Source organism: Scleropages formosus, chromosome 9 (genome assembly GCF_900964775.1).
Source record: "Scleropages formosus chromosome 9, fSclFor1.1, whole genome shotgun sequence".
In the NCBI taxonomy this organism is placed as follows: Eukaryota; Metazoa; Chordata; class Actinopteri; order Osteoglossiformes; family Osteoglossidae; genus Scleropages; species Scleropages formosus.
This window is the reverse complement of record NC_041814.1, coordinates 12,219,888-12,234,346: the sequence shown is the minus strand read 5'-3', so window position 1 is coordinate 12,234,346 and position 14,459 is coordinate 12,219,888. Positions and strand designations below refer to the sequence as shown.

Here is a 14,459-nt window from a genome sequence, read left to right as displayed (position 1 = left end):
CTAGTATAAAGGAGCACATGAAAGGAACAGCTAGCATGAAAACAACAGTAACACTATGACAGACATCTAATATGTCTAACATTTACTAGAGAATTATGTTTTGTAATTTTTTTATACTCGTGTTTGTAACAAATGCCTAGGCTAGGGTACGCTACCCTATGTTGAATGGTGGGGGATGGGGATAAGGGGGAATCTGACATACGTAACTTTTCACATACATAAAGGGTTGAAGAACGGTCTATTTGCATAAGTCGAGGGGTGTCTGTATACGATTGTCCGTATGTGCTGTTTGTGTGTTTTAGGGTTTTATTGGACCTCCTGGTGTTGCAGGACCACCAGGGCTGGAGGGAGAAAGAGTAAGTCCCATAAGTCACATTACTTTACTTCACAGAAATGAAGTGGAGCATGGTGGTAGGTGTAACAAGTCTCAGCAGAAAAGAGGTTCACCGACTTTCTAGAGACATGCATCATGTCTAACAGCAGGCTCAATTTATTTTCCATTGCTTTTTAAGGGTTGGTCTCCCTCACTGCTTTCAGAAATAGTGTGTCTTTTTAAGGACACATTACAATCATGAATGTCAGCTATGGCATGCAACCCTGTGAAAATAAACTTCTTAAGAGCCATTCTGTTCCACAGGGACACCAAAAATGGCTTAAGCTATTGTAGGCTTATTGTTACAATGCTCTAGTCTGTCCAACCACTGAAACGTCTGTGCTCATAACATTTATTACTCTATACACCAATAACTCAATTTTTGAAATTAATCCGTTCCTGAAAATAGTTCAGAAACAGAAATTCTCAACAACTGACAACTTTAAATTTTTTGCATCACTTAATTATGCTCAGGAAACTGCTGTGTCAGATGTTGTGAATGGATACTATTTTCCTTCTTTTTTAATTCTGGTTTGTCTGCTGGTGATCTGATAACAGCCTGACAGTTACAGCTGTAATGCCTATTTCTCCATATTTATGTCATTTTGATGTTTTACAACTATTATATATTATAATGTATTACACTGTGACAAAAATAACACAACATTCCTTAGTTATTATCCAAATTCTTATATTGCAGAACAGTATCTTACAACTTACTCTTTAGTAGTATGTAGTACTAAGTTAGTAGTCATTTTTACAAGACATGAAGATAAACATGTGGCTTTGTTCATGTGACGTGCTATATGTGTTCATGAGAAACGTTTCTGACACTACAATGAAGTTATTTTTCCAATTCATTTGCAGGGAATCCCTGGCCCCACTGGGAAAAATGGCCGAAAAGGAAGACAGGTATCGGATTTACCCATTAAAATGGGTTGCCCAATACATCAATGTACCATTTATATCTGCAGCTTTGTTTTTATAAAAGGAGTCTGTACCTGCTGATTTTTTTTGATAGTTATCATTGATTTTCATTGCTACATGTAACAAGTGCATGCATCAAATATATTAAAATATTAGATTTCATGGATTAGATTTCATTCATCTTAAGCATTATCAATTTATATACAATGGGGTGCCACTGCAATGCTGATGCCTTTTTGTAATTTTTCTGCAATTTTACACACTGAAAAAAGTGTATCATGTTTTGCTAGCTAGTTGCTCAAATAGCTTATTAATAACAGCCTCATAATAGCAACTTCTTTTCCAGTCAACACTAAATCACACATCATGTATTAGTTTTATCCATGTCCCTTTTGCTCTCAACTCATCACATGAAGAACACATCTGTAAAGACAACTAGTTTTCATTGCCAGAGTGTGTAGTCTCATTGATATATGTTACTAGGATACACAAAACTCATAAATAAGCTATTGCTGCATGTGTGCTACTGAGTTCTGTGCACAGTTATTGATATTTCAATGAAATGTTGTAGCTCTATTTATAATTTCCATTTTTTATGTTGCTGGAAAATGTTAAGTAACTTAAAAAAGAATGTATTTTGATGTTGCATTTGGTACTTGACCAAAAGTTATCATTCTAGACACTGTCACTTCTTTAATTTGTATAAACATGCTGCATTGCAAAAATAGTAGAGCTTCCCTATTCAAACACACAGCTTAGGATCTACAAGGCATCAGCACTACCCATGGTGCCATCTGCTTTGGGTACAAGCATCTGCTAAGTGTACATGATGTGATGTAATATACACACACACATATTGTCAGAACCGCTGGTCCCATACGGGGTCACGGGGAACCGGAGCCTACCCGGTAACACAGGGCGTAAGGCCGGAGGGGGAAGGGGACACACCCAGGACGGGACGCCAGTCCGCCACAAGGCACCCCAAGCGGGACTCGAACCCCAGACCCACTGGAGAGCAGGACTGTGGCCCAACCCACTGCGCCACCGCACCCCCTTGTGATGTAATATATTTTATTTATAATTTGTCCCAAGGGTATTGTCGGAGATGCTGGTGAGAGAGGACCTCCTGGCCCAGATGGAAATGAAGTAAGTTTGTGTGATGATATAAACTGAAGTATTTTGAGTAGTCTCACATATACAAACCATTTTAGGGAAAGCTTTTCTTACTGGACTGTCTCGTATGTCTTGGGGCATGGGGCAGCTCATAGCATAGTGGTTAAAGCCACTGCTCTTAAATTCAAAGGTTTCCCATTTGAATCTCACCTGTTGCTGTAGTACCCACGAGCGAAGTACTTACCCTAAAATGCTCCAGTGAAATTACCCAGCTGTACAAATGGATAAATAGTTGTAGGTACCTAAACAATGTAAGTCGCTTTGAAGAAAAGCATCAGCTAATTAAATAAAAAAAGTCTTTTAGCAAGCTGTTTGTTTATTATATTTGCAGAGAAATTGCTGAAAGGCTTGGATAATTTTGCCACATGTTTTGCCTTATTTCACTTTATCACAATCTCTGTGCCATTTTTAATGGTTTAATGTTATACAAAACAAGTTTTGAAACAATTTGTGCAGGATTAATTTTCTAAAAAAAAATTGGAGGTGTGTTAACAATGATCTTATCTTGAATTTCATTGAAATCAAATGTAGAATTTGTATTGTCTGTACTAAAACAAGGCTTTTTGTTATAAAAAGTGCAATTTTAAAGTTCATTTAGTTTTTGACTTGTAAAAGATATCATCCAGTACCTTAATAAAAGCAACCACTTTGACTTATGTACATTTAGCTGTTTTCGAGCTCAGCAAACTGCAGCATTGAGAATACGGAAATCTTCATCTTGATCAACACAGGGAAAGAAGTAATGTAATGTGAAAATGCAGCAAATGCTTGTGTCCCTGCTTGGGTGCATGTTTTCACCGCATTTATTTAGTGTGAACTCATAGTGTGCCATGCAACGTTCTTCAGGGTCCTGTTGGCAGCACCGGAATTGGAGGCTTTCCTGGACTGCGGGTAGGTATACTCATTTCTCAGCCGAGCACAGAAACGTTTTTCTGGAGTCTGATTTAATGCCTCTATTTTCTTTTTTGTTTGTTATATATTACTTCAGTTCATTTGAGGTGAAAGACATCCGTAATAAGAACAAAATGTAGCTTTAATCTCAAGAGCAATGTGCATTTCAAGCCAGCAATTTGTAAAAATTAAAATAATACACTTTAATCTATATAAAGTATTGTTTGCTCCTGTTTGCTACTGTAAAGTGTATTTTTATTGCCAAGCCTGGATTAGCAATATGTTATGGAATTTGAAGTCTTGGCAGACATTCCAGAGTGAGTCATCTTCACAGAAATCTGAATATTACTCAAAAACCGAGTCCAGTAGAGAAAACTACATCCATAACAGCAACATGCTTGATTATACTTGCACTATCTGTGCCCGAGACCTTCCTTATAAAAATTTTCTGGAGTCAGCAACATCTGTGTTCAGTAGATTTACAGTGCAGCCCTGTGGCTTTGCCTCGGAGACTCAGTTATTTTTGCAAAATCCTTTGTCCTTTGAATCGGATTTTTTTTTTCTCAAGTTAAAAACAAGTCATGGACCTGTAGGTCTTTCCTGCTACACAGTGAGAACCACATGGCCCACATCCAGCAGACCTTCCAGTTATCGTGTTGGTTTGACTTCCCCAGAGGACAACTGCAAGGCTTAAGTAGAAATGTTGATGTTCCATGCAATAAATGGTAGCATGTGCTGCAACAGTCATAAGTGCCTTCCTTAATGTTTTTCCCCTACTTAACCTCTTAGGTCCAACAATTTATTATTTGACGAGAAAATGTGTCTCTACCACAAAGAATCCCATTTTCTAAAATGCTGTTAAATACTGGTAAATCGTGCAATACATTTCACGTATGTGTAAGGCCTTGTTTGAGCTTCGTTGTATATTTCAATGTGGCGTACTTTATGATGTTGCAGATTCTGAGTTAGGTTGAGGAACGCACGAGTGACGTAACATGTCACATCAGCTGGGAACATAACAGCATGTATGTGCACAGCATTGATTGTTTACAATGTTTATGGCACTGGGTCAGTAATGAAGCTTGTGTGCATTTTATGCAAACAAGAATGCATAAGTATTTTTACGGAACGCTGGTATTAGAGAGTTCAAATTTTAGCTGAGCCTTTTCATCTTGCTCTTTGATGCTCTTGGCAAAAAAAACAAACTCATACATTAAATTTTACTTTCTTAATTTACCTTTTCAAAATTTGCCTTGCTGTGTAATGTAAGAGATCCCAATGTATGCGGGTTTGTTGGACCTCAGTATCATATTACACCAGGTCAGTTTGGTTCAGTGCTGGACTTTATTTGCCATCAGCTACAATGAAAATGAGTGTTGGAGTACACAAACCATTAGTCTGCATCCTTCCCTGTCAAACACTCCAATAAATTATACTGTTGGTTCCAAAACATTGGACCCTCCAGATTTGTGTCCTAACATGTCCTTATGCTCATAGCCTCCTAGAAATCTTTCGGTCATCCCTGTGCCCCAGTATAGTAGAATTTGTTCTAATGTACTGAGATTTGCATGGGGGAAAAGGACCGTATTTTTGTGACAACACTAGCCTGCCTTGTGTGAAGATTTAGCAAGGACCCTTGCCTCAGGCCATGTTTGCATGTTTAGGTGAGATGCCTGGATCCAATGAGTCTCCCAAAGAAGATGATGAGTCCATTATGTGGAGTTGTTTTTCAAATGAAGTGGCTGCTGGAGCTTGTGACAATACCCTGAAAGCACTTTAATGTAAACCAGATTTCCAATTAATGGCTCCACTTATAATCTTGATTCTCAGTTCCATACAGAACCTGTGAGAGTCAGGCATCTCCAAGAGTGGCAGCTCTGGAACGTTTGTCGAGTGCTGACAAACTGGTCGTGCTAACAGTGAGATACTCGAACATAATGCACTTGGCCCACGTGCATTTTCCTTCCTGAGAATGCTTTCAAGTTGACCAGATGCAAAGTTGGAGTCACTGAGATATGTCTGCAACTATATGGGAAATTAAAATGTGTAATTTCTTCATGTAAACCCACTCTTTCGATGTGTTGATGCAAAAAAAATGGGCGGTTTCATTTTAAATCACATGGGGTAAAGTAACATCTGCTAAACCAGCACAGCATTTCCTAAAACAAATAGCTGAGGATTTCACAGTCCAGAGATGGCCATTGACACAGATGACATGGGTTCAAGGAAGGAATTTCCGCGTAGTGCATAGCAGACTGTTAGCCAGCTTGGAAATCAGTGCAGCTCTTGGAGTCACATTGCATCAAGATAAAAGAATAGGAAAATTTAATGCTGGATCCTGTGACTACTTACTTCCAGCCCCTTTCGTCTGCACCAGTCAAATTTACACACTGAATGCAAACAAAAGGGGCCTTGATTTCTTTTATCCAAGCTATAGCACATTTGGATGTGCTATATCATTCAGTTAATAACACCAGGTGTAGAAGTCCAGGGAACAGTTTGTTTTTGAGCACTGTCATTATCCCTCATTTTCCCTCTGACCAGCGTGCCTTACCTTATTTCTTGCTCTCCACATAGGGTGATGCAGGGCCCGAAGGATCCCGTGGCCTAACAGGCATAGTGGGACCTCAGGTATGGTCAAGTTTACATTCAGACTACAGGATAACCATTAACCCTTTAACCATTAACCAGCAATTAAACTTTGAACCTAATGACACCCTAATTTGTCTTCGGCAGGGCCTTACCGGAAGAGCTGGGCCACCAGGATTGAAAGGTGATAAGGTGATCTAAATATTTCTGTTATTGGAGTGAATGTCAGAGCTAATTGGCTAGTGAAGTCAAGTGTGCTTTGGAACAGAAAATTGGAGGGAAGAAACTAATAAATAATAATTGAGTTGTAGAATTCCAGATGTTATTGCATACTTTCTCACACACCGTTATCTTTACTGCATTTTGTCTAACACTGAGCACTTGATTCTTACATATATTTAAGAGTGTCATAGGTCATCAGTTAATTTACTTCTGAAGGTACCGTTTAACTTTATGCGCAAAACTACCGTTTACTGATGCCGCTGATACTTCCTTTGTGAAACATTGTTTACAACATGCAGTACTTTTACTTTCTCTCAACAGCCGTAAGTTCTTTCGGTTAAATATGTTTGTCAAATACTGTGTGAAATAGGGTGATCCTGGATTAATGGGTGAGCCAGGAGAATATGGTTACCCAGGTGACAAGGTAGGAAAGATAATTTTATTTCTTATAATATAGAAATTACAAGCAATTGTATATACCCAGCTATTATTATTACATCTGTAATATATTTACCCCATTCCAGGCTGACATCTCAATGTAGATATGAGCAGAAAACAGACATGTCTGTCCCAGTCACAATAAAATTGTTCAGTAAGTTTAAGTGGTAGTTTTACAAAAAAAATCCCATTAGAAACTAACAGATGCCCAGTGGTGTCAAGGCCAAAGCTTGTAGACTAAACAGACTATTAACATCCCAGAGCCTCTTACATGGCAAGCACATGCAAGCATGTGTAAAGGGAGGGTAAAGACTTGCCAGTGATCATATCTTGTTTTTGTCCCAGGGTGCGGTGGGATTACCAGGACCTCCAGGCATTCGAGGAAAACCTGGACCACCCGTATGTCTCATCTTTTATTCGTCTTTGTGTCGTCCTTCTGCTCTTTTGCATGCTATTCTGTCTTAATGTAGTGAAAAAACATGGAGGATTCCTAATGCTGTTTAACCCCTAATCTATGCAAACTCTCTGGTATTGGATGAATAATGCTGAAGTATTCCCCTAGTGTCTTTGAAGGCCAAGTCCAGACTGTTTTCTTCCCCCGTGGGGCAGAGAACCATGTAATTCAACATATTGTCTTGGTTGAACTGCTTTCTAAGCTTTTCGTGGCATGAGCACAGCTGGAAAATTTGCAGGACTCAATGAACCTCAGTGGCTTGTTCTAGTATGTGGCTTCCTGATTTATTCTGAAACATGGAAGTTATTCATAACACCTAAAACAGATTTTAAAGTAAATTTTCTAGCCTAGTTGTGAACTATACCCTTAAAATGTAGTTTTGGCTTTATGTACTTTAATTTTTTTGTATGTTTTATGTAACACTAGCTTTGCCACTTTCTGTATTATTTTTTACAGGACAGTAATAAAATGTGTATGAGGATTTCAAACCACCCACTATGTGCAAACACACACAGCTGGCAATGTCAAACCCTTATGAAAACTTTCCATACCATATTGCACTGAGTGAAAAGCTTTGAGCTTTGCATGGGCAAGCTGTGAGATGCTTTCTGCTGGCAGCTCCAGGCACCCAGTGTTGATATTTCTAATTCTAGGCTTGATGTTTCTTTCTGTTTTACTTTTTAAAAAGGGGAAAATTGGTGAAATGGGACCACTAGGGCCTCCAGGCCCACCTGGCCCAGAGGTGAGAACATTGCTTTAGTATTTCTTGTCTGCTGTGCTTATATCATATACGATGATAAAATTATTATTTTAAGTTGTTTGTGTTATGGTGGTTAATGGTTTTGTAATGATGATAACAATACTGAAAATCTATTGAACAAAATAAATAGGCATTAGCATAGCGAATAGGGACAAAACTTTAACTTGGCAGTTAATCCAATCCAAATCATGGTTCGAAATGGAAGCTCCTGATGTTTCCTTCGCAAAAAAACAATTTATTCCACTATATTATGTCTTTGCCCTTGGACATTATTGACAGTTCTGAGCAGAGTCAGAAAATCCAGAACTCTGATCCACAGAAAGGCTTGACATGCCTTTGTGTGAGACCAGGAAAGTAGATATATTTTTCCTCCTCACACTAGTTTGTTCATCTTATAGTGTAAGACCTCAGCTGTGCTTTCATTGAAAATATGAGGGATTAAAACAATTTGTTCAAGACTTGCAGTGAGTTTGTTGTGATGTTCAGCGTACAGTTTGGCTGGGGTTAAGGCCTTTTACAGATATACCTCTGAATTATTTGTAATTCGATACTCTGTGTGTATTGCAATTATGGCTCTGATCATTGGCATTCCAAGAATCCTATGCCACTTTTCTTTGCCTTCCCTTCTGACTTACCCTATCATCACTTTGCAAAAAACAGATTAAGAGAACATTTTGGTTAGTCAGTCAATCAGTTTCCTTCCACTCGGAGAGAATCTCAATGGTAGGAGACTGAGTAAACAGGCCCAAACTTTCCTTTCTCCAACAACAGTCACCAGCTCCTCCTGGAGAATCACTAGGTGCTCCTAGGCCAGTTAGGAGAAGTTATCTCTCCAAAGTGTTCTGGATCTATCCTGGTTCTGCTCACAGTGGGACATGCCTAGTACAACCCCAGAGGGAGCTGACTAGAGACCATGCTTATGAGATTTTCAAACCACTTCAACTAACTCCTCTCCATCAGGAGAAACAGGAACTCCCAGATTACCAAATTCCTCTCCATGTCACGAAGAGTGAGCCCTGCAATCCTGCAGAGAAACCCCATTTGGGCAGCTTGAATCCACAATCTTGTTCTTTCAGGCAATACTGAAAGTTTATGACCATAGGTGAGGACAGGGATGTAGACTGTGCTGTCCACCAAGATCTCTGTCTGAAGGCTCAGCACCCACTTCGCTACCTGCAGAACTGTTGGTGCTGCACCTTTACTAAGTGTAGTTTTCCGCTGTTCACCTGGAGAAAACACCCTATTGTTTTCTGGGAGAGAACACACACACACACACACACACACCATCTGAAACCACTTGTCCCATATGGGGTCACGGGGAGCTGGAGCCTAACCCAGCAACACAGGGCATAAGGCTGGAGGGGGAGGGGACACACCCAGGACAGGACGCCAGTCCATCGCAAGGCACCCCAAGCAGGACTCGAACCCCAGACCCACCGGAGAGCAGGACCTGGTCTAACCCACTGCGTGGGAGAGAACAATGACCTCAAATTTTCAAGTGAAGATTTTCATCCCAGGCACTTTACACTTGACACTGGACCGCCCCAGTGCACACTGAAGGCAACAGTCACATAAAGCCCAAAAAACAGCAATGAATATTATATTATATGAATACAGATTAAAAAAAAACAAAAAGCTGAATAATGCTTTCAGCACAAGGAATATGTGGGGTCTCTTTGATTTTTTTTTTTTTTTTTTTTTCGTCATGCAGGTTTCATTACATAATTCTTTATCGTTTACCTTCTTTAAAGATGCAAAAAACATGTTCTCTGAGCAGGTCTGAACAGTTGTGCAGATACCAATGTCTATGGTCCAGTGCCCTGAAATGATTGCTGTTTATGGCCAGCATTCCTGTTTTGCTACACTGGGTTTGATCATGCCGTTTTGTATAATTCCAGCACAAAGATGCACATGTGGATTTCAGATGCTGTGCGGTTAAAGTCATCACTGTGATACTTAGAAGGGAAAAGCAGCCGGATGACAATAATATAGCTGTACTTTGAGGAGTATATAAACTATAGCTCCCATTGTGCAGCACAGCTGTGAGAGTGTAAAAATGTTAAGAAAACAAATGATAAGAAGTGGTGCCTTGGCTTTTTGGCAGGGAAGCTGTTTCTTAAAAATAGCACAAACTTGTGGGCTTTTATCTTGAGTTTCCATGATTCATCCGCAGTCAATCACATGTGGAACAAGTAAACTTGATTCAGTAGACTGAAAAAGGTAGTGCTGAAGTTTTTGTAAATAACATGGAATGCTGAGACAGATGGACACCTCCCAGTGCTGTGGATCTCAAAGAGATTCCAGCTAGTGGACTTTTCTTCCAGTAGTATTTAATGAGCATCCAGCCATCCATTTTCACAAACTTCTTTGCCAGTGTGGGTTTGTCGTGGTCCGGAGTTTAGGTATACCTGGTGTAGACGTCAGGCCATTTCAGCACACTTATACCAATATTGTCTCGTGTACACACAAATAACAATTTAAAGTCTCCAGTGGACCTGAAACTTTTCTTTGGGCTGTGGAAGGAAAATGTTGCGCTGGACAGAAACCCACATAAAAATGTAGAGAACATGCAAACTCCACACAGACTGAACTGGAGCCTAAATTTAAACCCGCAGCTAAGAATTGTGAGCCACTTAGTCTTAGTGCAATAGATTGCACCACTATGCTGCCCATTGAATGAGCATTTTTACATTTTGTGTACTATATGAAGACATGGTTCATTACATAACTGTGTCCTTGAGTATGGAGAACATTCTTTCCTCAGAGCCTTCCCTTGTGCTTCAAGGCATGTTCTGTCACATGACATTAGCGTTAGCTTGGCCATCTTAACATGAATGGTGTCATATTAGATTCTAATCCCTGATATTTTAATGCCAGACATTTTATAACTTGTTTAAATGGAAAGTTTTTTTGGGTTCTTTGTATGTTCAGTGCTCTGACTTCTGAAGCTGCCTTAATGGTTATATCCTACTAATATTCTTTGGAGAAGTAAGTTGAACTGGGCCTTCCTGTTTTTAATTTTGATGAAGTACATGCAGCATTGTAATTAATAAACAGGTATAACTGAATATATAAGCCAGACCCAGGTATGTTACTGGATAATACACAAATATAGCCAACCTTTTTACCATTCTTTGTTCTGTTCAGGGTTTTCCTGGAGATATTGGTGTTCCAGGTCCCAATGGTCCACCTGGAGTGAAGGTAAAGGCAATGTGACTTTCTTCTCTTTACTATGACATTATGTTGGAAGTGGATGAGTATATCCAAGGTTGAAAACAAATCCTATGGCTTTGCATTTTAGGGTCTTCTAGGTTCAAGAGGACCACCAGGGCCGCCTGGGCCCAAAGGACTTGAGGTAAAGCTCCACTGTTGCTGTTTAATAATACAGTACATCTGTATCAACTTGGCAGTTTTTTTAGAGGCCATTCTCAGTAATGTACCAGTGTACAGAGAGACATATTCGTTAAGAGGTTGTATATTTGCATAATGTTGCTAAATGCAGCACAGTTGCAGCTTCAACTGCTGTCTGCTGGATATTTTCCACTCCATGAGCTCACTACATCTTGGGTGTTACTAAAGGCAAGAGTGAATGAGGTGATCTTGCCAGGAGAGGAAAGGCCGGGAAGACCTAGAAGCTCCTACATACCGCACGCCTCCCTATTTTGTGATCTTGCTTACATCGGCATCTCACTAGTCTGCCCTGTACACAGAAAAGAAAATTTCCTCAGGTCACTGCCATGGAGGTAAAAAAATTAGTGTCAAAAAGCATTATGAGCTGACGTTTTAGTCTTTTTCCCCACCAGAGTGCTTCATTTATCTCGATGAGAAGTGGTCTCATGGCCAAAGTCTTAACTTGTCAGAAGCAGAAAAACTGAGTTTGGAAAAGAATATTGTTTATACGCAACTATTGCCTGTCTTTGTTTATTTCAGCAAAACTGCACCAGCAAATTGTGATATAAAATTTGCATCTTTACTGTGAATTTCTGCTAAAGGTTTTTTACAACAGGGAGGCTAATAAGTGACCCAAAATACTTTTGTGGACAAAAGTATTGGGAATTGTTCTCCAGTATGTTTGCTTATATGCTTTTTAGGGTGATGAAGGTCCCATTGGCCCACCAGGCAGTCCTGGCCCTACAGTAAGTGTCCTTGTGTCTTTGCATCATTATCTGTTATCCATATTTATCCAGGTTCGGTAGCAATGTAAGACAAAAAAAAAAGTGTTTCTTATGTGTGGACAGTGCTGTTATATGCCTGCATGCCTAGTAAGGTTGAATATCAGTTGAAATGTTGAAAAATCACAGAACTATGAGGGTTGTGTGAATTTTTAACAAACTGGAAGGTAAATAAATACATTGTAGCTCAAAAGAAGCCTCTCTTCATTTCATAAGGTGTATAGGTACTATGTAATATGAATAAATATATATACTATGTGATGGAATTTAGGTAAACCAAACCTTCTGCTAAATTCCTGTTCCAAACAGTTGAAAAGACATTCCTGCAGTATTCATATCTTAACTGACATTTTGATGTATTTTCTACTTTCTCAGGGAAGACCAGGTCGGAAGGGCTATGTAGGAGAGCCTGGGCTTGGAGGTCTGAGGGTACGTGTTGCAGCTTATTGTACAATATCCTTGGAAGTGCTAAATGTGGCCGTATTCTGTGTCTGAAACTTGATGCTATAGTAGGACCTATGGTGGTGGAGCTCAGGAAGAACAAATTGTAAACTATTCCCTTGGGTGAGGTCCTCTTTTTCCATTGCTGAAGGGGACATTTGCCATCAGCCCATGTGCTTGCAGAGCTTTGGGTGGAATCTCGTGAGCATTAGTCTCCTAGAAATGTTTTTCTGTACACCACCTTGTGAAACTTGTATCACAAAAAATGCAAATAAGTGGATGGGCTTACATCATGCACCTTTGAAGTGGAATGTGTGTCTGTGTTCACCCCTGCCACATTGGTGATGGTGTCATTCTTAGAGTAATGGGTTATTGACCAAAACTGCATTTAGAGGAAAAGGGGGAAATGTAATATCAAAATTTCAAAATTCAAGCATGTTTATTGCTACCAAAAAGGAAAACCTATAATAGTATTGCAGGTTGTGCATTAAATATCTTATCTATACTTATTTGTGAAGAAATTTCAAATATGCTGATTATCTCAAAACGTTCAACACATTATTAGCTTGCCATTAAAGTTTATGCATATCACAAGTCCTTTTTAAATGTATGAAAATTTCATTTCAAGGAATTATTGAAAATGTTTCCTTCCCAGTGTTGGTTCTTTCATTGAAACAGTCTAGTCAATCAGTTGTTGGTAAAGTCATCAATTTGTGGAATGCCTCATTTAGGTTAAATACAGGAATTCTCCTGAGTATTTTATTACAAACAACTGCTTTCATAGCATTCGGTGAAAATAAAAAACATTACCACATGTTATTTACTGAGGATCTTACTTTAAAGGTTTTGAAACATGGTTATTGTATGACTTCAGAACTTATTTATGGACAAAACTAATGTTTTTTTTTTTTTTTTTTTGATCTTTTAATTACAGGGAGAAACTGGGGATCCAGGGAACCCGGGGAAAAATGGACCACAAGTAAGGATCATTTTGCATGGCAAATGCAGAACACAATCACATCCTGTGCTACTGTCATAATTGTAGTTGGCTTCCTTTTCACAGTCCTGAGTTCCGTTATGGGAATTTTCTTAATTTGGAGTTGTGGTTTTTGGTCGTCTCCTGAGAATCAGTTCAGCGGAAATTAATGTACGGTAAACTGCTTCTACCACAAACACCCTCATTTCCTTTAAAAACTAAGCTGTAATAGTTTTAAAAATGGACAAGGTTGCTGTTGAATTGTGGCACATCAGCTTTTAGATGTCACAAAGTAGTCAAGTGTACAACTGGGTAACACAGAAGTGCTGTAATGAAACAAAGAGGAGACACTCAGATATTGGCCCAAACATTATGTGTTTTGCCTAACATACAAGTAAGAAACATATAGGGTTACTGTTACTGTATGAGACATACAGGGTTATGTTGCCTACTTTTTGTTTAATTTCATTTGCATTTCTTTGCACTGAACCATTGTTGTGAGCTGTTTGGTGCATATTAGGATCCACCAGCAATTTTTCTCAGTGTTTCTGATGCATAGACTCCAACATATGTGAAGGATTAAATGGTTACCACAGTCCGGATGGACCCTTTGAAGCTAAAGAACAGCCATGGGCCCATGTAAAATGGGATCTTTACCATATGGAGAGCTAATGAATGCCATTACCTCACTTTCCAAATAAATAAGATAAAGCATCTCCGAAAAACCCTGTCTAACACTGTAGGTTACTGAGGGGTCACAGTTGGAGATAGCTTTCTTCGTGATGTCTTTGTCTCTATCTTTCTTCAAAATCACTTTATCCCATCATATCTTCTTATCATTACATGTGAAAGGTGTTATTTTTCTTTTGCATTTTTTGAAAGTGATCATATGTGAGTCACGTTGAAAAGCAGGCCAAATGGAACGTGTTTTATTGTTGAAGGAATTACTGAAAATCATTTGATAAACGTTTGTCCAGCTCCAGCCCCTAGGTAGCCAAATATATATCCTCACCTGTGGTCTAGGACAGGTCTGATCAGCTGCA

At 39.2% G+C, this 14,459-nt stretch overlaps 1 protein-coding gene across 1 annotated transcript in view; it reads left to right on the top strand.

Moving 5' to 3' along the window:
* LOC114911274 (collagen alpha-1(XXIV) chain-like) overlaps positions 1 to 14,459 on the top strand; it is an 83,078-nt gene that overhangs the window by 35,076 nt on the left and 33,543 nt on the right. Inside the window, exons 13-25 of the mRNA XM_029254820.1 lie at positions 303 to 356; positions 1,241 to 1,285; positions 2,393 to 2,446; positions 3,320 to 3,364; positions 5,942 to 5,995; positions 6,101 to 6,145; positions 6,546 to 6,599; positions 6,959 to 7,012; positions 10,975 to 11,028; positions 11,129 to 11,182; positions 11,919 to 11,963; positions 12,375 to 12,428; positions 13,375 to 13,419. Of these exons, the coding sequence (XP_029110653.1) occupies positions 303 to 356; positions 1,241 to 1,285; positions 2,393 to 2,446; positions 3,320 to 3,364; positions 5,942 to 5,995; positions 6,101 to 6,145; positions 6,546 to 6,599; positions 6,959 to 7,012; positions 10,975 to 11,028; positions 11,129 to 11,182; positions 11,919 to 11,963; positions 12,375 to 12,428; positions 13,375 to 13,419 (657 nt within the window). The remainder of the gene's footprint in view (positions 1 to 302; positions 357 to 1,240; positions 1,286 to 2,392; positions 2,447 to 3,319; positions 3,365 to 5,941; positions 5,996 to 6,100; positions 6,146 to 6,545; positions 6,600 to 6,958; positions 7,013 to 10,974; positions 11,029 to 11,128; positions 11,183 to 11,918; positions 11,964 to 12,374; positions 12,429 to 13,374; positions 13,420 to 14,459) is intronic.